General features: G+C 53.7%; 11 protein-coding genes across 11 annotated transcripts; 4 read left to right on the top strand and 7 right to left on the bottom strand.

Moving 5' to 3' along the window:
• Window positions 1–259: 259 nt before the first annotated feature.
• G647_09935 (uncharacterized protein) lies at window positions 260–1276 on the bottom strand (the record flags this gene model as incomplete). Its single annotated transcript, XM_008725927.1, has 3 exons — window positions 260–859; window positions 930–1165; window positions 1225–1276. 3 exons carry the CDS (start codon window positions 1274–1276, stop codon window positions 260–262), a joined length of 888 nt encoding a protein of 295 aa, XP_008724149.1.
• Window positions 1277–2766: 1490 nt separating this feature from the next.
• On the top strand, window positions 2767–4791 carry G647_09934 (uncharacterized protein; the record flags this gene model as incomplete). Its single annotated transcript, XM_008725926.1, has 9 exons — window positions 2767–2799; window positions 2858–3185; window positions 3262–3507; window positions 3577–3831; window positions 3885–4028; window positions 4082–4223; window positions 4296–4409; window positions 4493–4592; window positions 4654–4791. 9 exons carry the CDS (start codon window positions 2767–2769, stop codon window positions 4789–4791), a joined length of 1500 nt encoding a protein of 499 aa, XP_008724148.1.
• A 1031-nt stretch (window positions 4792–5822) lies between these two features.
• On the bottom strand, window positions 5823–5948 carry G647_09933 (uncharacterized protein; the record flags this gene model as incomplete). The annotated part of the gene is made up of 1 exon (XM_008725925.1): window positions 5823–5948. The coding sequence occupies one exon, from the start codon at window positions 5946–5948 to the stop codon at window positions 5823–5825; it is 126 nt and encodes a 41-aa protein (XP_008724147.1).
• Window positions 5949–7135: 1187 nt separating this feature from the next.
• G647_09932 (uncharacterized protein) lies at window positions 7136–8913 on the bottom strand (the record flags this gene model as incomplete). Its single annotated transcript, XM_008725924.1, has 5 exons — window positions 7136–7595; window positions 7667–7727; window positions 7782–7857; window positions 7918–8513; window positions 8580–8913. The coding sequence occupies 5 exons, from the start codon at window positions 8911–8913 to the stop codon at window positions 7136–7138; spliced, it is 1527 nt and encodes a 508-aa protein (XP_008724146.1).
• A 377-nt stretch (window positions 8914–9290) lies between these two features.
• On the bottom strand, window positions 9291–10821 carry G647_09931 (uncharacterized protein; the record flags this gene model as incomplete). Its single annotated transcript, XM_008725923.1, has 4 exons — window positions 9291–9494; window positions 9554–9881; window positions 9932–10443; window positions 10495–10821. The coding sequence occupies 4 exons, from the start codon at window positions 10819–10821 to the stop codon at window positions 9291–9293; spliced, it is 1371 nt and encodes a 456-aa protein (XP_008724145.1).
• A 365-nt stretch (window positions 10822–11186) lies between these two features.
• Window positions 11187–13027, top strand: G647_09930 (uncharacterized protein; the record flags this gene model as incomplete). Its single annotated transcript, XM_008725922.1, has 4 exons — window positions 11187–11502; window positions 11580–11847; window positions 11901–12612; window positions 12680–13027. The coding sequence occupies 4 exons, from the start codon at window positions 11187–11189 to the stop codon at window positions 13025–13027; spliced, it is 1644 nt and encodes a 547-aa protein (XP_008724144.1).
• An 81-nt stretch (window positions 13028–13108) lies between these two features.
• G647_09929 (uncharacterized protein) lies at window positions 13109–14058 on the bottom strand (the record flags this gene model as incomplete). Its single annotated transcript, XM_008725921.1, has 2 exons — window positions 13109–13568; window positions 13664–14058. 2 exons carry the CDS (start codon window positions 14056–14058, stop codon window positions 13109–13111), a joined length of 855 nt encoding a protein of 284 aa, XP_008724143.1.
• Window positions 14059–15063: 1005 nt separating this feature from the next.
• On the bottom strand, window positions 15064–16274 carry G647_09928 (uncharacterized protein; the record flags this gene model as incomplete). The annotated part of the gene is made up of 5 exons (XM_008725920.1): window positions 15064–15239; window positions 15304–15672; window positions 15730–15816; window positions 15874–16025; window positions 16087–16274. The coding sequence occupies 5 exons, from the start codon at window positions 16272–16274 to the stop codon at window positions 15064–15066; spliced, it is 972 nt and encodes a 323-aa protein (XP_008724142.1).
• A 442-nt stretch (window positions 16275–16716) lies between these two features.
• Window positions 16717–18681, top strand: G647_09927 (uncharacterized protein; the record flags this gene model as incomplete). Its single annotated transcript, XM_008725919.1, has 8 exons — window positions 16717–16840; window positions 16905–17065; window positions 17117–17236; window positions 17293–17505; window positions 17564–17819; window positions 17873–18163; window positions 18223–18349; window positions 18405–18681. The coding sequence occupies 8 exons, from the start codon at window positions 16717–16719 to the stop codon at window positions 18679–18681; spliced, it is 1569 nt and encodes a 522-aa protein (XP_008724141.1).
• A 446-nt stretch (window positions 18682–19127) lies between these two features.
• Window positions 19128–20553, top strand: G647_09926 (uncharacterized protein; the record flags this gene model as incomplete). Its single annotated transcript, XM_008725918.1, has 4 exons — window positions 19128–19226; window positions 19293–19588; window positions 19706–20026; window positions 20130–20553. 4 exons carry the CDS (start codon window positions 19128–19130, stop codon window positions 20551–20553), a joined length of 1140 nt encoding a protein of 379 aa, XP_008724140.1.
• A 657-nt stretch (window positions 20554–21210) lies between these two features.
• G647_09925 (uncharacterized protein) lies at window positions 21211–22785 on the bottom strand (the record flags this gene model as incomplete). Its single annotated transcript, XM_008725917.1, has 7 exons — window positions 21211–21595; window positions 21646–21811; window positions 21862–21989; window positions 22044–22084; window positions 22137–22310; window positions 22377–22636; window positions 22677–22785. 7 exons carry the CDS (start codon window positions 22783–22785, stop codon window positions 21211–21213), a joined length of 1263 nt encoding a protein of 420 aa, XP_008724139.1.
• Window positions 22786–23061: the final 276 nt, after the last annotated feature.

Genomic DNA, 23061 nt, shown 5'->3' with positions numbered 1-23061 from the left:
TACCAATGTCAGATTCTCCACGTGGTCGCTAAGGCACGCGAGATGGGCAGATCAGCCATAGCCTCTGCATACCCCAAAGACATGGACGTATCAGGGATACTACTCACCTATCCCATCATGCGATTGTTCTGGGCGATTGTGACGCTCACTCTCGACCGTCTCTTCAGATAGAGTCATAGCTACGCGAACGTCGTTGGGAGAATGAATCGAGACTACGGTGCTCATTGGGTCTCGTTTCTCCAAGCTACTGTACCGGGCCTTACACACCGTTTGTCGCCTTACCACCTTTCCTCTCTTGCTCCAATAGCGCAATAGTGTCCTCGGTAATCACAGCGATATTGGACATGGTGGATCCGGGACCCTCAGGCATCGGACTGTCAATGTATACCCTCCTTGTAGATCCCTTGAGCGTTTCCAGGACTGTGCCACCTTCGTACTCGCCATTCTCGACGACTTCTAGCATGACCTCTGCTTGCTCCTCCGGGGTGATCCAGATGTCTTTTTCATGGGCGCCCTTCAGCTTGTCGGGGTTGTCGGACCACAATGGCGTATATACCATCCCCGGCGCGACGGCCACCACTTTGATGCCGAACTCCTCGTGTAGAGGAGCCAGTGACCTCACGATTGCCGACACTCCAGCCTTTGCGGCGCTGTAAATTGGTTGGTTGAAGAGCATGCGTTGTGCAGCCAGGGAGGAGATGTTGAGGATCACTCCCACGGTGCCGCCGGCTTTGCGACCCTTTGATCTCGTGATTTGGTCTCGGATGGCTAAGCGTGTTCCTTTGATAAGCGCTGTGAGATTGATGTCCAAGGACTTGTAGCTCTCTGTTTCTGTGTCGTTCCAGAAATTCGACCATGGCTGCAAACAAGGGAGGGTGGTCAGTTGTGCCCTGACTTTGTACATAAACGAGTGTTGAGGCTACACTTACTGGTTCGAATACGCCAGCCCCATTGCAAACTATGTCTATCGGTCCCAATTCTGACTTTGCGCGTGCAAAAAGGCGTTCGAGGTCACTCCATTTCGAGACGTCGGTCTTCTGGAACAAAAGCTTGGTTTCTCTTGGTTGTTTCTCAAACTCTTTGAATGCAGCAGACTCTTGGATGTCTCCCACGATAACGTTGGCGCCTTTGCTTGCAAGCAGTTTCGCAAAAGCAAGGTTTATACCTGTTCAATTACAGATTTAGCTGAGTTGCAATTGCAAAACAACTGGGCATCGAGCGTACCTGAAGCACCGCCTGTGACCATAGCGTTTTTTCCGGACACCGGAAACGACATTGTGACTCCGGTATTGCTGATTTGCTTCTATTTGTCGCTCACTGTGTAGCAAAATGGAGAATTGTCTCTTATCATGTACAGCGTTGAAGTATTACTATCACGACCTATATATCACGCGCCATACAATCTCGGAGGAGATATTGGAGAAGCAGGAAAGTAACCACAGTACTCGGTCTAGCTATTGCACGTGCTGGCCTCAGACCGCAACGTGCGTGGGAGGCACGGACGGAGTACTACGGAGTACACAGTACGTACCAGGAGCATTGTTCGACCCACTCATGCCTTCAACCCAAGTCTGACGGCCGAAGCTAAGACTCGATCAAAACATCGACGGCAGGAGCTGGTTCTCATGCCGCTTCCCGGGCGGAGTTAAGACTGACACTGCATGGCCCCGAGCGATTGATCGACCCCCATAACAAGGATTCGGCCACCTTATGCGGAGTATCTGGGGTAGCAGTACAGTCTGAATTGACCTCTCTCCGAGGCCTGATCGACTAGTTACGAGGTAAGTACATGATTGTTTGATTGATTGACTGACCAAGCCGTCCACTGGTAGCTTATTTCAGCTGTCGGCTCAAAGCGTGTGCTTGGTGCCTCCCGTGGGGGCCTCGTCTATCCCCCTCAATGCGTCCGGGCAAACAAGCTCTTTTTCGCTGTTCTCCTAAGACCTCCCAGACAGGACCAATGGCCTTGCGGTCCTTGGCGCTGGAGCGGTTTTCAGAGAGAAGCCAGACCTCCACCGGAGACATCAGAACCATTGCCGCCCGTCTAGGTCAGCCTGCCTGCGCCGTCCTCCTTCAGGCTCTCGTCGGTTCTCAGTGCCTGTGCGGAGCCAGTACATCTAGTCGTTACGCACCTTGGCATTGGGTGATTCGGTAGGACGATAGGTCAGTGCGTGGTTTTGCTCATGCTAAGTCTTTCGCTTGATCCGAAAAGTCTAGCTTCCTGCGACCACGTCCCGTGAATTCCGCCACTTTTCTTGTTTGGCACGCCTGGCCACTTTCGCTGCCTCGAAGTACCTCCGCTCGACGCTACTTCTCCAAGAATGGCGCGTATCTAACGATGTTCCCCGTGGGGTCCTTCTGGTCCCTTTGTCAGGGTCACCATGGTCCCGTTGATGCTCGATACGAGTCAGGATATACTGACCGCAGCTATTATCGTTGGAAACCACTCAACAGACTCACGAGCGATGCCCAGTTTTCCCCATCATCCCCAAAATGTCCCCAATCTTGGTAAAAGAAAGTTTCATCCGTTTCCCTGTCGCTTTGGCGAGGCTGAAGGTATCAATTGGGTGCAAGGGAGCCCGTTTAGCCATGCATATTCCCTGTCTCTTCCCCGGATCCACTCTAAGATCCAGAACATCTGCAGTATCCGACCGCACCAGTCTCATGCAGTTATATAATCGTGGGCTGTGGAATCCTGATCTCTTTCACCCCTGATGCTCTTTGTGAATAGCCATATCCATCGTGGTTGAGCGATCTTCGAACAAAATGGCTCTTTCCGCCTCGACACTGCGTCTTCTGGTAAGGCCATCATGTCAAAGCACGCTTTTGGAAGTCACGTTCTCACTCTCCTGATCAGATCGTCATCTTCGTGGCCCTGGGGAGCACGACATACGGCTATTGCGCCTCGATCATCAGCACGACCCTTGCACAGCCCTCCTTCATTGCCTACTTCGAACTCGACACACGGTCCAATGCCACAGATCTGATCGGATCCATCTTCGGCCTTTTTCAAACTGGCGGCTTCTTCGGCACATTGTCATGCATCCAGTCAGCCGACTGGCTGGGTCGTCGCAAGGCACTCTTCTACGCAGGCTTGGTCACCACTGTTGGTGGAGCTCTCCAAGCCGGCAGCGTGAACATTGGAATGTACATCTTTTCACGTTTTCTCACGGGTGTCGGCATCGGTAAGTTGACCATTGGTCTCAAATGAGACACTCAGCTACCAGCAGCGACGCTGACCTTTCTTCTTTGCTACTGCAGGTGCTCTCGTGACACTTGTGCCTCTCTATCAGAGCGAAATCGCGCCTCCTAAGATCCGAGGTTTCCTTGTCGCCATGCACGGCGTGATGCTGTGCGTTGGCTACTCGGCCGCCAGCTGGGTTGGGCTCGGCTTCTACTTCGTCGACGCTGGTGGGGCGCAATGGAGGCTCCCTCTCGCCATTCAGGCAGTTTGGCCTGCCGTGCTTTCTGCGGGAGTTCTATTCTTGCCAGAAACACCTAGGTGGCGTATGTCTCCCTTCTGTTGCAGCTCAGCGTCCATCGGCGGTGGAACACATACTGATCAATCGGAAACAGTTCTTGACCATGATCGATTCGAAGAGGCTTTCGCCTCCTTCAAGCATGTTCGTGCCGAGTCATCCGATGCGTTTTTGAACGACGAAGCGGCTCTCCGAGCCGACTTTGCCGTTCTGCGCGAACAGATCATCTTCGAGAAACAACAGCAATTGTCCTTCTGGGATCTTTTCCGCCTCCCTCATTATCGAAAGAGGTTGATTGTCGGTTTCGTCACCATGGTCGCTCCTCAGGTCACAGGCACTCAGATCATCTACAGTATGATTTATACACTCCGGGTATTCAGTTTGATTCTCTAACCATTACTGTAGACTACGGTTCCCAACTGTACAAGAGTCTCGGCTTCAACACCCTTGAACAGCTCCTTCTGAGCTGTGGATGGATCACGTTTTCTCCCTTTGGCAACTGGTTCAACGGCCTGGTTGTGGATAAAGTGGGTCGAGTGAGGATGCTGCGTAAGGAGTCATGACCGAAGCACACCCGCATTTCCTGTACTGACTCTGGACAGTCATTGGAATCATCGGCTGCGTCCTCTGCCTTGTCGGCGAGGTAATCACACTTGCCCAACTCGAGAAGGGCGAAAACCGGGCTGCCACGAATGCCGCCGTATTCTTCCTCTTCTTGTTTGTCGGCTTCTACGCGAGCTTCATGTAAGTCTTACCTGACCTCTTCAGCATCAGTCCAAGCTTTCGTTTACGGCTTTGACGCTAACAACGGACCAGCGACGCCACCACATACATCTATGCATCCGAAATCTTCCCAACTCCAGTCAGAGCTAAGGGCTTGTCGATTTCCATCTCAGGCTTGTTCCTCTCCTCGTTGGCTATCCTGCAAGGGTATGTTGCTGGTGCTAGTCCACTGCTTTCCAGTCTCGCGCAGTGCAATTTTGTGAGGCTGACTATATTTTTTCGCTAATCAGAGCTCCTGCCGGCTTCGCCAACATTGGATGGCGCTATTATTTGGTCTTCATCTCCGTCACCACGGTCATGGTTGTCTTCATGTATTTCTATTTCCCCGAGGTGAGTGGGATATCATTCCTTTGTCCTTTCCTTGCGGGAGAGACTAATGCTCTTTATCTAGACCAAGAAGATGAGCTTGGAAGAGATCGGCCAAGTGTTTGGCGATGAAGTTGCGCACGTCGACCCGAGCACCGCCACGGCCATGGGCGAGAAAGAGGATGTTGAAATGCACATTGAAACTGCCAGGCCAAAAGAATAGGCCCAGATGGTCATAGGTGCTGTAGTGAGCGAACGAGGAAGATGGATTGGTATGGAGAGTGAGTGAACAAATAGCCAGAGGGGGTGAGCTGCTCAGGCTCCGTGAGATGAACTGCTATACGATACTGTACTAGGCCTGTAGGAGAAGAGGCTTCCGGCGCCTACAATATCTATGGCTGCTAGTAATAATAACCTGTTCATACCACACAGAGAACCTCCAAAGCACCACTCGGCTAGAGGCGCAAAGGAGTGTTACAGAAGTTGGCCCTCCGAAATGATGGATGCGAAACATCGAAACCTCGCGCCTTGGTTTCAAATCATGGGTTTCTATAAAACTCTCACTGCTTGAGCCACGCTGCCCTGGGACCAGGCGACCAGGGTATACCCTCACAGCCTACAGTACCAAGCCGCGGTCAGGACCGCACAGTGACAACTCAAAAACCGTCAAGCTGATTGATGCACCGCATGAAAAGCTGTGCACGAGGTGTCGGTGTCGCGCGATGGCTTCCAGTCAGTCCATGGAAAATCATCCCTTCAATCAGGACCGATATAGCTGCAAACGCACGGAGTGTCCGTCTACCACGGATAGCTCCAGTCCCACCAATGTAGCCAACTGTGCCGTTGTTGCAGCACGGTGGTAAGACTGCCACTGCGAATACCATCGCCACCGTCACCGAAGCTTCTCATTGTACAATAGTTCAAGATTCCGGCTCGGAAACGCAAGTCGATAGTCTGACGACTCGCGCTTGCGGGCAAAACTGAAGCCGAACATCATCTGGACTGTGACGTCTTCTCGATCCGAGTCACGCCCTCCGAAGCACTGCCACGTGGTGATCCGCGCTATCAGTTGATCACTCTGTGTCGCCACGACGGCGACGCGTAGATCTGTTGTACATTCTGCGCAATTGATGTAATCGAAACATCGTGGTGCCGCGGGGGAAGCAATGCCGAGGCGGTGGTGGTGGTAGTGGTCGATAGCGTCCATCACCAGAGCAGGGAGCGTGCAAGCAGAATGGCCACAGCCAATGAATCTCAGCTGGTCGAGCTGTGCCGCCACAGATTGCTGCGTGGCCAAAGCCAAAGACACTTGGAGACTGTAGGATGTTCGAAGGAGCAACGTGCCATTGACGACCCTCGCGGCTGTCTCCCTCGATACATTTGGGGTGTGGTTGTGCCACGGCAGTGCGGGCTCGCACTTATGGTGAAGGTCTTGGAGTTGTGGGCCGTAGGCAGGGCCTCGCTCGTACCCCGTTAGCAAGACAGCGACCGTCTCGAGAGGTAGATCACGGGGGTGATGCTCTGGGCAGTACTTTTGCCCGACTGTGTGCATGCCGGACGACGTCCCACGGCGATACTGTCGGGGACATTGATACCGTGGCGCGGATGTCTTCCATTTGTATAGTGTATCACAGCAGTGGCAGGCGATATAATCCGGCAGATCCACCTCGAGGAGACGAAGAAAGTGCTTTTTGCCAGCTGTGCCACTGAGACCAGGGAGAACGTACTACCAGGGAGAACGTACTGGCTTAAAGCCACGTAGTGATGTTTCGATATCAAGGCGACCGCGGCGGCTGACTCAACGGGTAGATAACAAATGATCTGTAGGAGCAGTTCTGGTGGTAGCTTTGCTAGACATGGAAGCGGCACCACCTCTGGAGCGACAGCCGGTGAGGGATTTTTGCAAGATGGGCTGTAGGATGATGTAGATAATAGGGAATGATGCGGGATAAGAATACGCCTCAGGCGAGCAAACAGTTCGATCATGACTTCTTATGTTGTAACGTGTCAGACGGTCAATCTGGCGTGGGCGTCGGGCAGGTCCGGATCCTCGTGCTGTGGAGTAGTGGTCATCTGGGACGAGATGCGTATTGGCAATCGCGTACGCAGGGGATATTGTCGAAAGAAAGTGTCTGGGGGGGTGGTCTTCATATCAGCTCAGGGTCGAGAAATCGAAATCACCTCTCTAGGATCCACCGGGAGTGAGAATGGGTGACAAAGAGTGAGAAGGGCGGTGGCTGGCTTGTAGGATTTGGCATAGAGTTTGCTGGTGATGAATCCGCCAGTAGCTGACGGGGTAACCGCACCGCTCGGATGAGAGAAAGTGCGGTGGACCAATCGTTATGACCCTCTGTGCTTCATAATGAGAGGAATGCAACTGAACGGACGACATTCTAGATTAATACCTGACGGCGAAGGCCTTGTGACGAATTATATGCGTAGCCGTCCGTACATCTACAGCACGCTTCCACACCTGCCCCCTCCTTGGCAGCCGACTGTAATTTCCCTCCTCCCCCTTCGCCTTGCTCTTCCCGTCTAGACACGGGTTGTCTCGTTATGCTTGAAATTCAGTAGCCGTAGTGACGACTTGATACTTGGAGCGGAGGGGCCCACGGCATGATCATATGTTCGCCGCCTCCCGCAATGTCGCTAGGTTCTGGTTCTCCCGGTATAAAGTAAGGCCACTGTGCTCGTGCGCCAACCAAAGGCAGTGGCTCCCGACCGGAACCGGGCTCCAGATGGGATTCGCATTCCAGGCTCCGTGGGATGGTCATATATTTCGGAATATCGCATTCAAACTCAGGGAAGCTATTGAACATGTCGTGACAGAAGGTGAAGGACGAGAGGTCGTTGAGATGGCGACGGAACAGGTCCGAGAGCTGATACCGGCCGGTCGATCGGTTATGTGCATAACAGTCGCGGAGGTCGTAGGGCCAGACGAAGCGGAAATGCTGGGCCAGGAGAGACCAGAATTTGTCGGAACAGTACTTGTGCTGATGGTAGATAAACCTCTCGCGGATGCCAGGCCTGCCGTAAGAGACAAAGTATATCAGATATATGCCCCAGCAGCTGGAAGCACTTGGTAGCGCGTCACGTACCACACGAAGAAGTCTATGGCATAAGCGTGTTTCTGGGCCATTTGAGACGGTCTGCGTGACGCTGGTCAGCGTGCCAGAACCACAAGCGGAAAAAGGGATAGTGAGAGAAAGGAACGTGGTGGGGGGTCATGCCTCGGTCTATACCAGGCAGGTAGACCAGATAGGTTTTCTTCCGAAGGGTTAAGATGGCACTGCGCCGGATTAGAGTCAGTATGTGCATGTCAGGAAAGGATTCATAGTCCCGCACGCACTTGTAGGAGCATATTCATGATGCTGAGAACGGCCAACCGGTCCACAGGGCGACAGTTGGCCCATACTTTCCGATCTACTTGCGACAGAATCCGCCATGGGACGCTCAACGTGCCTAGAGACGGGGCGTCCCAACCTTCCGTCACGGCTCGAACGGCGATGTCGTCGTGGTTCTCGCCCGGTTTCAGCCCGGACCGCTGCTGGGCCTTCCAGTCCATCAACGTCTGGCTCATGGACGACCACATATTAGACTCTGTGCGAGGGACACAAGAGCAGGACGACCGACTCTCGGGGAAAGAAAGGTCGATCGAAGTCGTTGCTGGCAGGGGAAAGTTGCATGCACTCCCCATCGTGTCGGCTTGAGGCGGTGACGGTGATAGTAGTGATGCAGCAAATCCCGCCTGATTGGGCGTGTCCACATCCAGTATACCGTCCAAGAAATTGAAACTCGAGCTTTCGGCGCCAGGGAAGTTGGAACCATAATCTCCGTGGATGTCACACGCATTTCCACCTTGGTGACTAGCAGATGCACTGTGGATTTCTAGATCATCCGCAGCAGAGATAGAGATGTCTTGCTCGAGGGAGATATCAGCATCGTCTGGGACGCGGGTGTCTGTCAGTAAAAGCCTCTAGTCTTAGCAATGCAGCTCATCACTACACCTACCGTTACCAGGAGTATGATGCGTTGCATTTACTGGGCCTTCATCGCCGTTTCGAGCTATCGACGCGATGGTTGTGAGTTTACGCCTGAGAGACTGGCTTTCGGCGCGAGACTTTTCTAACTCATCCTTCAACTCTCTGTAGATTTCATTGCCGGACTGGCTTGTCAGGTGTGCCACCAACGCTTCCAGCTCGGCGATCTTGTTCTTTGTGCGGGCTCGTGCCTGGCGTTGGCATAGTCGATCGGCCACGCGTTTCTTATCACGTCGCTTGTCGCTGATCTGCCTTGGCCGGTGGCTGGACGTTTGTGCCTGTGTGGGCGATGTGTTAGTCGACATGGCTTTCCGCTACGGTATGGTAACTGTCGATGATTCTGAATAACTACCCTAAGTGGCCTTCCATTCTGGGGTCACGTCTTCTGCCTGGAGAGAATCTGGAACAAGATGCGGGGCGATTGCTGAGCCTCGGAGACAATGCATTACAGCCCCGGAGCGGTCGTCGGTGGCTGTGGGGAAGCCTCTAACAGTGGTCGGGGCTGGGCAGTGTCAGGGGAGCGGGCATGCAGGGGCAGGAGGTGGGGGGTTCATCGAGCGATCTATGGTAGAAACAGCTTGAGCATTTGGGTCAACATATGGACCTCTCCTGGAAAGGCCTACCGAGTTGCTCTGAAGCCTACGCTCTCCTGCTACCAGGTGCATACTCCATCCTTCATACTCTACAACTTCTCTAGACGCTCAACATACTCGAATCGTTCAGTCGCCGGCACTCCCCATTCCCTCGCCAGCTGGTGATATCTCTTCTTGTACCCGAGATGCTTCTGCCTGATTGGGGCGGCCGTCTTCAACTGATCTCGCCCGACTTGGTGCCTGTGCGCAGCGTCCGGTCCGTCGGCGATTCGCACGAACCTGGCGTAAGTCCACTACAGATCCTGATTAGCACATAGTTGCGATACCAAGCTGCAAATCGGAGAATCCTTACAGCTTCTGGGAGGAACGTGTGCTGCGTGAGACCCTGACCACCAAACATCTGCATGCATTCGTCGATGATCTTGGTCACCCCCAAGGGCACCATGATTTTGGATTGCGCAATGGCATATCTCCCTGCGACGTTACCTAGGAGGTCCATGGTTTCTGCGGCATTCAAGACAACCAGTCGGAGTGCATCGATCTCCATCCTCATGGTGGCGAGTCGTTCGATGTTGCTGTCGAATTCACCGATCAATTTGCCCCGAGGCTTCTTTCTCACGTCCGTCGCCCTGATCAAGGCATGCTCATATGCGCGCTCGGCCTGTCCAAGCAGTCTCATGCTGTAAAGAGAACTCAGCCGTGAGCCAAAGGGTGCATGCAACGGACTCACCAGTGATGTATCCTACCGGGACCCAGTCGACCCTGCGCGATCTCAAAGGCTCTTCCTTCTCCCAGGATGATGTTCTCCACGGGGATTCTCACATTCTCGTACAAATACTCGCCGTGGCCTTCGGGAGCACAGTCGTAACCCATGATTGTCATGTTTCGCACCATTTTCAATCCTGGAGTCTCCCGGGGCACGATCACCGTTGAGTGCCGCCGCCACGGATCGGGATTGTCCGGGTCAGAGCAGCCCATGAGGATGTAGAACTTGACTTCCTCATTCGCCATCCAGTTTCCGTACAGTTTGCGGCCATTGATGACATATTCATTCCCTTCCCGTCTGATGCGGCATGCAATGTTTGTCGCGTCCGAAGCTGCCACATCCGGTTCCGTCATTGAATACGCCGAAGACCACTCTCCCTCGAGAAGCGGCTGCATCCATTTCTTCTTCTGCTCCTCGGTGCAATACTTGGCCAAGAGCTCAATGTTTCCCGTCTCGGGCGCATGGCAGTTGAGCGTCTACACTGTCCTTAGTAAATGTGTAGCGGAGCCTGACGCGCTCCGACGTACCATGGGAGCCCAATAAACTCGCCCGAGCAGTTCGCAGCAACACGAGTACTCGAGGATCGTAAGGCCGGGGCTTTCTTTGAAGTGATTGGGTAGGAAGAGGTTGAACAAGCCTGCTGCTTTGGCCTTTTTCCTCAACTCCTTGATATACGGCGGCATGGCCCAGCGGTTCTGTTCCAGCTGAGCCTTGACAATGTGGTCGGCCGGGATGCATTCATTCTCGACCCAATCATGGACTCGTGCAATGATCTCAACTGCTTTGGGGCTCAGCTTCGTCCTATACCCCGGAGGGATCCGATTTAAAGACGGGTGGTCTGGAATGGCACCCATGGTGTTCTTTCTCAGCTGCTGTTTTACACGGGCGACAGTCACCACCAAAGAAAATGCCCGTTGATCCCGGATTAAAGCATGTACCGCGACCAGCCTACAGAAAGTCCCACCGCTTAGGTTTAGAACCCAAGAACCTGAATCTGAGGCGACCAAGTCATTTGGTGGAGATTGACCTCGGCCCAAACAAAAGGCGACGTCGACCCCAGCGACGTCGTGCTTCTTGGCTGGTCTCCTGATGTACAGCCAATCAAGTCTGCTCCGCCGCGATCCAACAGCCTCCATATCAAGCGAGCGACATTGCGAGGCACGAGCATCCTGAACGACGCGTTGGACTCACTCATTTCCTGTGTCAGGTTGCGTCGGATATGCCGTTCGTTTCAAAGCTCGCGTCTTTGCCGTTGCAGAAATGCAGCATTCTAGATTTCCTCTTCCCTCCAGACCAAGCTGTCTCCGACAAGCCGCTGTGGATAGATGCCACAGACCCGTCGTACTGGCAGTCCCCAAAGAGTGCCTTGGCTTTGGCCAGGAGGCTTGGTTTCGGGCTTCAACGATTGGGGGTTCAGCCAGGGGATAGATGCTTGCTCTTCACCCCCAACCATATTATGGTCCCGGTATCGTACCTCGGGATCGTGGGTACTGGTGCTGCATTCTCTGGAGCCAATCCAGCCTTTACAGAGACTGGTGGGTATATAAAGGCCACAAAGCATGAGCCGTGAAGAATGTAAATATTATGGACGACTGATGATTGCCACTTGCAGAATTGCGATATCAAATCACGACTCTACAACCCAAGATCTTGCTTGTGCACCCAAACTTGCTCTCGACTGCGAAAGCCGCTGCCGCCAAATCAGCTGTTCCAGGTCTACAATTATACGTCTTCTCGGACCGGAGGACCGGTCCGTTGGAGGGACTTCCTGACTGGCACGACATTCTTGGAACGCCCGAACAGGGTGAGACGTGGCAATGGAAGAAGCTCAGTCCCGAGGAATCGCAGACCACGATCGCGGCCATCAACTTCTCGTCCGGGTATGTTTCTTGACGCTGGCATGGTCGACATAGACGATTGACACAGAGTCTAGGACCACCGGACTGCCGAAAGGAGTGTGCGTATCGCATTTCAACGTCATCTCGAACGTCAAGCAGATCAAATCGCTGTATGACTTTGACCCTTCAGAAAAGTGGGCTGGGTTCTTGCCCCTGTATCATGCCTATGGACAATGCTACGCCATCCTCATGGCAACCATTAACCACATCCCCATGCTCGTCATCGGCAAATTCGACTTCGTCGAATACCTTCGCATCATCCAGGACCACAAAATCACACGGCTTCAAACCGTCCCTCCGATTCTAATCATGTTAAACAAGCGACCCGAGACCGCCGACTACGATCTGAGCAGCGTCAAGGAGATTCTATGTGGAGCTGCACCACTCTCCAAAGAGCTCGAGGCCAGCGTGTCACGGAGATTGAAAGTGCGAATTACCCAAGGCTGGGGCATGACCGAGACAACATGCGCGGCGACCGGAGTGCCGTACTATGAGAAACACCGAACCGGGTCCGTAGGAGTAGTCATGCCCAACACCGAGGTGAAGATGATTACCGAGGACGGCGATGAGGCAAGCGTCGAGGAGCCGGGCGAGCTTTACGTCCGCGGCCCACAGATATGTCTGGGATACTGGAGAAACCAACAAGCCACGCTCGACTCATTTGACCCTGTCGAGGGCTGGCTGAAGACAGGCGACGTGGCCATGATGAGCCGCGAAGGATGGTTATCGATTGTCGACAGGAAAAAGGTATGCTGCACGGAATGTCTCACGCCACAAGCATAGCACAAGCTAATCAAGTGAATCTCTCTGTCAGGAACTGATCAAGGTCCAAGCACTGCAAGTGTCGCCTGCGGAAGTGGAAGCCTCCCTGATAGAGCATCCCGATATCGCCGACGCCGGAGTCGTCGGGATTACCTTGGAAGACAATGAATGGCCTCGAGCATACGTGGCGCTGAAGGAAGAGTCGCGAGGCAAAGTCACGGAGACGCAGGTCCAAGAATGGCTGAATGCTCGAGTGGCGAAGCACAAGCGTCTAGTTGGGGGGGTTGCGTTTGTGCCTGAGGTCCCTCGCTTGGCCAGCGGCAAGATTCAAAGAAAAGTCATGAAGGAATGGGCGAAGAGGGACGCGATGCGCATGGTCGCCTCGCGACAGAAGCTGTAATCTGAGATATCGGTAAGGAATGGGTATATTCTAGACAAAGAAATGGGCAAGAGCAGCATCGTCGTCGAATCCATTTGTTGTTTATGCCATACTGCCCAGCTTATAAGGCAAGCCCGAGCTCAAACCACCGTCCACGGCCCATACCTGACCATTCACATAGCTGGCCTCGTCACTGCCCAAGAACAAGGCGACTCTCGCAATCTCGTCCGCTACTGCCCCGCGACGGAGCGGACACAATTGTCCGACTTTATGCAGGGTGCCCCTTTCGCGTGCGGGACCGTAAAACACAGGCTCCGTCATGCCCGAATGCGTCATCCCCGGCGCAATGGCATTGCATCTAATATTGCGACCGGCGTACTGGTAGCATGCCGTCTGGACGAGGCTGACCACCCCAGCCTTGGCGGCGCTGTAGTCGGTGCTGCCTCCGTTGGAGCGCAGACCGGCCGTCGACGACGTCGCGATGATCGATCCGCTGGAGTAGGGTTTGTCTCTGCTCGTGACCTGCATGGCCGGGCCGGCGTGTTTGATGGCCAAGAAGACGCTGGAAAGTGATGAAGGTGTCAGCAGGAGCAGTGGTGGTCGCAATAGGAAGAACATATTCACAGCTCAAGCAGTCGGAGATCTCAACATTCGTACCTGGTCAAGTTCGTCCTGATGGTTCGCTCAAACTCGTCGACCTCCATTTCCCACACTTCCTTCCACGTGCCCGAGTTGGCGGCGTTGGCAAAGAACACGTCCAGCCGACCATAGGTTTGCATGGCGTGGGCCACGACGGCCTTGACCCCAGCTTCGTCTCCGGCGTCGAACGTCCGCGCATGCACATCCACGTTGGGGTACAGTTCGTTCAGCTCGTCGACGTGGAGATGCAGGTGATCGTCCACGTAGTCGCAGATGTATACCGCGCGGGCTCCGTTCCTTGCGAACTGGTGCGCTGTTGCTCGGCCCATACCTAGTGGCGAATTGCATCCGGTGATAATGACGACTTTGCCTATGGCTCGTCTGGGGATCGGCACATGGTCAGATAGATGCATACATCAAAGGACTTGGGGGGCCCGGGGATAGCATAGATAGATATGACGTGCGAGGGTCACAGGTACCGGGGGATGCAGGTTGTATGCTGTGTGCTACTCTATGCTTGGTATGTATGTCCTGGGTCTCCCTCACGCAACTCACTGTGCTGCGGAATCGCCGGCCCTTCGAGCAACGCGCGGCATTCCTCTATATGTGCCTTCATCGATGATGGGAGGCTGGGCAATCTGCCCGGTGAGCTGTTCCAGACGTCTCTTGGGCGTGGTCACCGTCGACATTGTGTCACCGGTTCTCGATGTACAGCGAGTCGTGTAATGTGATTGCTATTGTTGTCGTTGCCGGGGACGGCGAGACGATCTGGACAAAGGTGTATACTGGTTCCTTCCTCGGTTGCTGGTCGGCAAAGCTGGACCATTGGGGCTCGGCGTCCGCTCCAGGCTGCTGGAGACCTGACTCGCTCCATGCTGACGGTCAATGGCATTACACTACGCTAACCTATCGTTCCACCACATAGGGGAGGGTGCTGGGGTATCCAATTTCAGTAGCTAACGTGTAAAGCTACGAGACAGGGGAATGGAGTGATGCCCCCAATGCCGATGGAGTATGGTAGATGGTTACCGAGCCATTACTTTGGGCTTGCTATGTCGCCGAAGAGGCTATGTTTTGCAAAGACTTCGGTTTGTCCCTTGCATTTCCTTCTAGGACGCCAGGGAGTGAAACAGTTCAGACCCCCGCGACACTAGGGGAGCAAGCGCTACAAGTCTAAACAATTTTCGGTCGACTCCGCCGGCTCACTGGGCCAATGCGCTTCATTGGTGTCAATTAGGACTGCTTGGACATGCGAGACACGTATAAGCAAGGCTGCAATCACAAGTCCAGCCTTTTCTCCCGGCGCAGGATCAGGATCCAGAGCATCGGTACATTGCGGCACAAGCCAATTCGCCACAGATATACCTGAGCTGGGAGAGGGCCAACATTAAGGAAGTTGGGTAGCAGCTTGATTGGTCCTAGAATATTGCTATGGCGTTCGGAGGACTCGCAATTCCTCCTGGAGTATTCAAAGGAGCGCTGGTAATGAAAAAGCTCCATCTCTTATGAGTCTCGCATGCTTTCGCCAAAGCTTCCAAGTCCCATAGTTCCCCAAGAGGCATGCCCCAGAGCGCGAGGATGTAGTCGTGCAGACCTGAACGAGAGAAGGCCTGTCAGAAGTTGTATTTCGCCGAAGGAGTGGGGAGGCATTGACTTACACCAGGGCAATTTCGGTGGCCACGCTTCGAATCCAATGGCATCACCACCCACAGCGGCGAAGTGAGTGTTCCAGAGCCATTCGAGCACTTCCTCTGACCCATCTACTCCCACATATTTCGATCCATTCTTGACTTTGGCGATTCGCTCTTCCGGGCTGTGTTCGTTGTACCACCGTATCCAGCCCGACCTGACGAGCAAAATATCTCCAGGACGGAAAGTCACATTCTGTTCTTTGGCGATGTCCTTCAGAACATCCAACGTGATCCGGTGTCGGGTCATGGCGTCGTACTGAATGTTGTGTCGAGCCGCATATGCGACATAGTCGAGGAGGACGCCTCTCCCGACGATGCCTCCGCGTTTGCTCCAGTCTTGGGCCCAATGTCAAAATGCAAAGATCGGAAGAAAGGGCCGAAAGGATGACTTACGGTCAATCCCAATACGGTCTGTTTTCAGAACCTCATCGTGATGTATGCGATTATAGTACAGGCCCGTACCGCTGTGGCCCCAGTGTCCTGGAAGCAGATGTCAGCGACAGGGTACCTGTATCTTGCTCCGGTGCAAATATATACTTAGACCGTCCCACTGGCTTCCAGACTGGGTATTGAGACTGATCTCATCATCGTATGAATACCAAGGTGATCCTTTCGCTCGCCAGTCGGTGATGTTGATCGCGGGCTTAATGCGACCAAATCCTGGCTCGTGAACGTGGTCAATAGGCCAACTATGCAGGTCAACCGGTTACCATCACCGTCCAGATCTAGGACTAAGAGTGCATCTCATACTTCAAAACGACGCTTTTGCCCGTCTGGATCTCGTCTCGGGCTTTGACCACCGTCTCGGGCGTAAGAAGATTCAACGTGCCAATTTCGTCCCGGACACCATCTTTGTCGAACAACCCCCAGGCGCAACCATGAGGCAGACCCTCTACGCGTGGCAGGTCTTTCCACGATGGAAGTCCAAGATCAGCCATTGTTGGATTACGATATGACCGGGATGTGGTTTTCGCAGCTTCACGCCTTCAGATTCCTTTGTACCCGGTGGGAGCGATTCTTCCACCGACACGCGCGTTGCGCCGTCCGAGGGCAGCGAGTCAGGAGGCCTCGACGTCGCAAATGGTCTAGACTGAGGCCGACTCGCCCTGTGCCTGAGCTTTCTGCCTCGCAAAAAGCGAGTCAGGAACTCTATCCACCCCCACATGTTGGCCGAGACCAGCATGGCAAATGAGGCTGGGATCCTCCTTTTCCCCGCATCGAGCAATCGGATTGTCCGGGGATGCCCACGCCATTTTACTTTGCCTCTCTTCACCTCGGGTAAGTCGCGCTATGGAAACTCTCTTAAAGGGCAGTTGAGGCCGCCTTGTGAAGGGGGATCACTACCTTCCTCTTCACGTCCGCGCAACAGGGTCCATCAAGATGCCGCATCGCGAAGGTGTCAAGAAGCAAAAGATCAACGCGTACAATGTGTTGTTGCTGTGTTTCATCGGGCTGGGGTCCATGACCTACGGCTACACGGCCTCCATCATTGGAACGACCCTAGGTGCGTTTGGCCCTGCTGCTTTGACTCCTCCTCGCCTGGACTGACCGAGAATGTCAACGAACAGGCCAGCCGTCTTTCATCGCCTACTTCGACCTCGCCACCAGAAGTAATGGAACCGATTTGATAAGCACCATGAACGGTCTCTTCCAGACCGGCGGCACTTTGGGGACTCTGATGCTCCCATATGTTGCAGACCGATGGGGTCGGAAATGGGCAATCGCGGTGGTCAGTATTGAGACCGCTGGTTGTACATTGCTTAAGCTGACTATGTCTTAGCCAGCTATCATTGCTGTGGTTTCAGGCGCCTTCTTAGCCGGGAGCACGCACATTGCCGAGTTCTTGCTCTTTCGATTCTTTGCCGGAGCCGCGGCTTTCATGATTCTCGCCGCCGTCCCAGTCTGTTCTATCCCACATCATACCTGGCCGCGCGACTCTCTGCTTACGGCGCATAGATTTGGATGTCTGAAGTGGTGCCGGTCGACTTGAGAGGAGCATTGGTCGATGTGCATGCCGTCTTCCTGATCCTCGGTTACACTATTCAGGGCTGGGTCGGCTTTGGATTCTATTTCTGGGACGGAGGTTCGGCCACATGGCGCCCGCCCTTGGCTCTTCAATGCGCTTGGCCTCTCCTGCTTCTCTGTGGCCTGTACTGGGTGCCAGAATCGGTACGTTCCTCGTATCTGTACGCTCCATGATCGAAGCTAACAACACGGAAACGTTCAGCCTCGCTGGCTGGTCATGAAGGGCCGTGTCGACGAAGCGAAGCAGATTCTCTTCAGGTTGCATTCCGACCCTAGCGATCCCGACAACGAATTCGCCAATGCCGAGTACTTTCAAATCAAAAAGCAGATCGCCATTGACAAGACTCTGGGCAATTCGTGGATGCACATGATCAGGAAGCCATCGTACCGAAAGCGCTGCTTGCTTGCGATTGGGACGACAGGCATCATCCAATGCTCTGGCGTGCTGGTCATCAACAGTAAGCCTACTTTGAAGCTTGATCCGGTGAGAGATCACTGACGATGTCGCTAGACTATGGACCAACGCTATATGCAAACCTTGGATTCAGCCCCGTCAAGCAACTTCTTTATCCTGCAGCATGGCTTACTCTCACCCTGGGAATCAACATCATGGCCATGGCGACCGTTGACCTGTTCGCTCGGAACCGCTACATGTCCTTCGGTGTCTTGGGCTGCATGGTCACCCTGATCATCGAGGCGGCGCTGGTGGCAGAATTTGTGCCTTCCAACAATCAATCGGCCCTCCTCGCGGCTGTGGCCATGTTCTTCATCTTCCAGATCTTCTACGGCTTCTGTCTCGATGGTAGGTTCCCAAGCTACACTACAAGGGTACGAACTCTTTACTGACATGCGCAACCATAGGTACACAATTCAGTTACCTCAACGAGCTGTTCCCCAGCCACATCCGAGCCAAGGGCGTCTGTCTGGGAGTCGCCATGATATCCCTCATGAACATCATCTGGCTCCAAGCCGCGCCAACTGCCTTTGAGTGAGTGACCTAAATGGTCGAAATTTCGCTGTCGCTGACTGGTACTTCTTCATAGGAACGTCGGCTGGAAATTCTACCTCGCATTCATCATTCCCGGAACGATCGGTGGCCTCATCATGCTGTTCTTCTTCCCCGACACCAAGGGCATGCCTCTTGAGGAAATCGCTGCCATTTTCGGTGACGCCGACGAGGTCGCCATCTATCAGCGTGATATTGAAATCGATCACAACACTCATACCATCATAACTCATGATCATGACGGGGAAAAGGCCAACACCGACATCGTCACCGAGAATGTCGAAGCCTCCAGGACACCTGACAATAGTGTTTGAAAGGACACGGTAGGGCAATGTCTCGGTCGGTGGCACCCAACTGACTACTGCGAATTTTGAGCCGCCAACAGCAGTGGCCGTGGCCGTAGACAATGTAGCTCAGGCACGGAGGGGTATCTGTTGGAAGATAATTCTAGCAATGGGCCTATACTGTATCAAAAACCACGTAAATGAATGGTTTGGTCTAGTCCCTGCCATCTACTATTGATTGGAGGCGACATCCGATAGAGGTGCCTGCCACCTCCATGGTGATCTATAGGATAGTCCGTGTCTAGAATGCTCCCAAGCCAAAGACGACAGTAATATCGCATCCGAGGCATGCCCAGTGAGGGGTGGACAATGCCTAAGGAGGGGCGCGAGCATATATATCGCTGATCGATCTCCTTGTGGGCACGTTTATTGCGATTTGTCCTTCTCCCATCCGCACCGGAACGATTTCAGTACACATGCCCCACAAAATGCGACAACCGATCAATATAGAGTCCTTGCAACGTTTTCTCAAAGACCATGTTCCCGCCATTCATGTACCGGTCCAAATACAGCAGGTAGGACTCCATGGGCACCTCGAGGAGCGAACACCACTGACGTCTCATCCTGTCTACACTGTACAGTTCGAATTCGGACAGTCCAATCCATCATATAAATTGACCGACAGTCGGGGTCAACGCTTCGTGCTTCGCAAAAAGCCACCGGGAAAGCTGCTCACGAGGGCGGCACATCAAATCGAGCGGGAGTATCGAGTGATTCGGGCCTTGAATGGGACCGACATCCCAGTTCCCAAGGTGTATTGCCTGTGTGAGGACAGCAGTGTGATCGGGACACCGTTTTACATCATGGAGTTTCTAGACGGGCGCATCTTCCAGGATGCCTGGATGCCTGGAGTTTCCGCCGACGAGAGGAATGCAATGTACGTGGGCCCAAGGATGTCGAGTGGTTGTCTTTGATGCCCGTCCTGTCATACAGGCAGACAGACCTGAACTAATGACACACTGAACGACAAAAGCTAATTACAGTTTTTGAGAAGGTGGAAACAAGCGGTTCAGACACTCGCGCGGCTCCATCGTCTCGATCCAGCGTTCATTGGGCTCGCCGACTTCGGGAAACCACGCGGCTTCTACAATCGGCAGATCAGAACGCTGCAAAACCTCTGCGAGTCCTACGCGAAAGTGACTGACGTGGATACCAACGAGCCGGTGGGCAAGATACCAGGCACTGACGAACTCGTGGCGTACTTTGCAGACGAAGGACAGCAGCCGCAAGACCGAGGCACCCTCGTCCACGGGGATTACAAGATCGATAACCTGGTCTTCCACAAGACCAAGCCGGTAATCATAGGCATATTAGAGTGAGTGGGCCCAATAAACCCCTAGACAGACAAGACAGACAGACAGACAGACACTCAGGCAGAGAGACATGAAAAGGCTGACTTAGATCGTGTGCCACTACAGCTGGGAAATCTCAACCATAGGCCATCCTCTCTCCGATCTCAGCAACCTCGTGCTCCCTTGGACCGTGACACAGACGTCCAAGGAGATCAAGCAGCACTCTCATCCGGCGTTCAGCCTCGGCGGCGGTCCTCCGGGTCTTCCGAGCAAAGCTCAATGTCTGGAATGGTACCGTGAAGTGGTGGGATGGGACCCAGCCGCCGAAGTCGTCTGGGCTGACGCCTTTATGATCTTTCGCACGAGTGTCATGCTCCAGGGCATAGCGGCCAGACACGCAGTCCGGCAGGCGACGGGGGAGGACTCGTTGATACTCGGTCGGGAAAGATTTCCGTACGCACGGGCGGCGCTAAGAATGGTAAGATGCCTCAAAGCCCAGCGAGAGAGCATGGCTGGGAACACACGACTGGAGAGGGTGGGGCGTCTTTAGATTACAGGCGAAGGAACCGTAGAGGCATCTGAGGGTTTCAACTGGGATATAGAAGCAGCTCTGGTCCTACAAGGCGTCAAAGCAAGGTCCGTGAGATGCAACATCGGCGTTCGAGAGAGCGTGGCTGTTCTAGAACAAACGAAGGAGCACAGGATTGAGTAGGTGGTAGACGGTGACGGTGGGAAGGGAGTCTCTCTATACACGCGCCGTGGACTTTGTACAGGAGAATATAGAATGGATATTTGCAGATGATCGGCACATTTCCACCTACGCGTTCACAAACATGTGTCCCTTTTCGATTGGTTGAAGTACTGATGCTATCGAGATCTCCAGCCTTCATAGTTGGTATCTGTCTCGCACAATAGCAGACATGAAGAGACGAGAGCAGGCTCGAACTTGTACTTCTTACTACACTTCTAGTGTCCCCTTCTCATGGCCTTCATAGCACTCAGGCTAAATGGTTCTAGCCCCTAAAACTCCTCCTACACTGCTAGCCGTCCAACTCACTACAGGCGTGGGCGGGGATTGATCTTGTACTTCTCCATCAACGCACGACGCGTGGCGTCTTGCATTGCAATAACATCGATTCTGTCAAAGGAGATATCAGCATCAGAGTTCGCATCTGACGGTGTTACACCAGAGGCTCAGAGCGCCAACTTACATGTTCCGATGCCGCTTGTTTTCAGTCCTGGCAAGCTGAGCGGCATGGGCCTCGTCGGGACCATCAGCAATCCGCACCGTCCTCAGATATGTCCAGATTCTGGCCAAAGGGAAATCCTGGCAGAGCCCTGCCGCGCCGTGAGTTTGGATCGCCCGATCCAGCACCGCCAAAGCCACGTTGGGGACATAGATCTTGGCCATGGCAATCTCGGACATGGCGTCCTTCGCGTTACCGCTATCGATCTTATCTGCGGCGTTGAGGACCAGGAGTCTCGCAGCGTCGATTTCGATGCGCGATCGTGCAATCCAGTCGGCAACGACACCTTTGTTGGCCAGTGGCGCTTCGTGCGCCATCCGTTTGTTTGCTCGGGCGATCAGGTACCTATCGATGGTCAGAGAGTCTGAACGATGAAAGAAGAGGTAGGGACTTACTCTAAGCCTCGCTCTGCACATCCTATGGCTCGCATGCAGTGGTGGATACGGCCGGGGCCCATGCGTCCTTGCATGATTTCGAATCCCTGACCCTCGCCCAGGATGATGTTGGAAGCAGGCACGCGGACGTGATTGAAATGAACCTCACAGTGACCAGTGGGTGCGTCTATATCAGGTCAGCATTTTGTAGAATCACCCCGCCTCCAGAGAACTGACCGTCAAAGCCGAAGACCCGCAGGGGCCGTATGACCTCAATGCCGGGAGTTTTCGAGTCAACTAAAATGATACTATGTCTCTTTGTCGGGTTCGGGTCATTCGGGTTCGACCTCGCAAAGATGATATACCTAGAAGAGCAGGCGTGTGAGTGTGAAGTTCGAGACTGCTTCTTCTCAACTCACAGTTGGCATCGTTGGTCTCCGGCGCTGCTGATCCACCATTTCTATGGGTGTAAGCTGGAAGAATGGCTGCTCGAGTATAGTAGTGGTACTTACAACGCCGTTCAACACGTACTCGTTACCCTCTCGACGCATCTCCAGAGCGAGGTTCTTTGCGTCCGATGCGGCAACGTCGATTTCTGTCATGACATAGGCTGACCTGATCTTCCCATCGAGGAGAGGTCGTAGCCATTGTTGCTTCTGCGCTTCGGTCCCATATTTTGCGAGTAACTATTGCAGTCAGTATGCGGAATTCCACTGCAGCGGGAACAACGATAAAGGGACGGAATGGCAAACCTCCATGTTCCCTGTATCAGGAGCACTGCAGTTCATAGCCTCGGGTGCGACGTGACTGCGTCCCATAGTCTCGCACATGAGTGTGTACTCGACGTTGGTGAAGCCGGGTCCTTCTTGAAAGTGTGAATGCATCCACAAATTCCACAGACCCAATTCGCGAGCGCGCTTCTTCAGATCTTCGAGAATGGGAGGCATTGACTTCCATCTTTGATCTGGATGGAGAGCCAATTGAGCCTCGAAGACCTCATCTGCAGGAATACCTGTAATGGCTATCAGAACGGGCAGGGGATGCTGTAGCACGGTTGAACATAAATTCTTCTTCGACAAACTTCTTTACTTTTGCCAGTGCCTCTTTTGCGTGCGGCCGGAGCTTGTCAGTGATGAGAGCTGGCACTCGTACAGGTTCCATTGCGCAACAGCAGCGCGACGCGTTCTCTTCCTTCAAGGTTGAGTTTCTGCGCTGGGAGTTTCCCGAGCTAGCTCTCGCGATGGTAAGTGCAAACGCTGCAACATAAACAAAGATGGACAGAGAGACGTTGTTATCGTAAATGGGACGCAGCAATCCGCCAGGCCAGTTGAAGATTGGGCTGGAGAAAATCCCAGGGGCACCTTTGAGCCTAACGAGGTGCCCGGCCTACCGATCTACCGAGGTATTAAGTCAAACAGACAGCCGATGCCCGAGACT

The sequence above is a fragment of the Cladophialophora carrionii genome (genome assembly GCF_000365165.1).
Source record: "Cladophialophora carrionii CBS 160.54 unplaced genomic scaffold supercont1.11, whole genome shotgun sequence".
Lineage (NCBI taxonomy): Eukaryota > Fungi > Ascomycota > Eurotiomycetes > Chaetothyriales > Herpotrichiellaceae > Cladophialophora > Cladophialophora carrionii.
The sequence above is the reverse complement of the archived record's forward strand: the minus strand, read 5'-3'. Positions and strand labels throughout refer to the sequence as shown.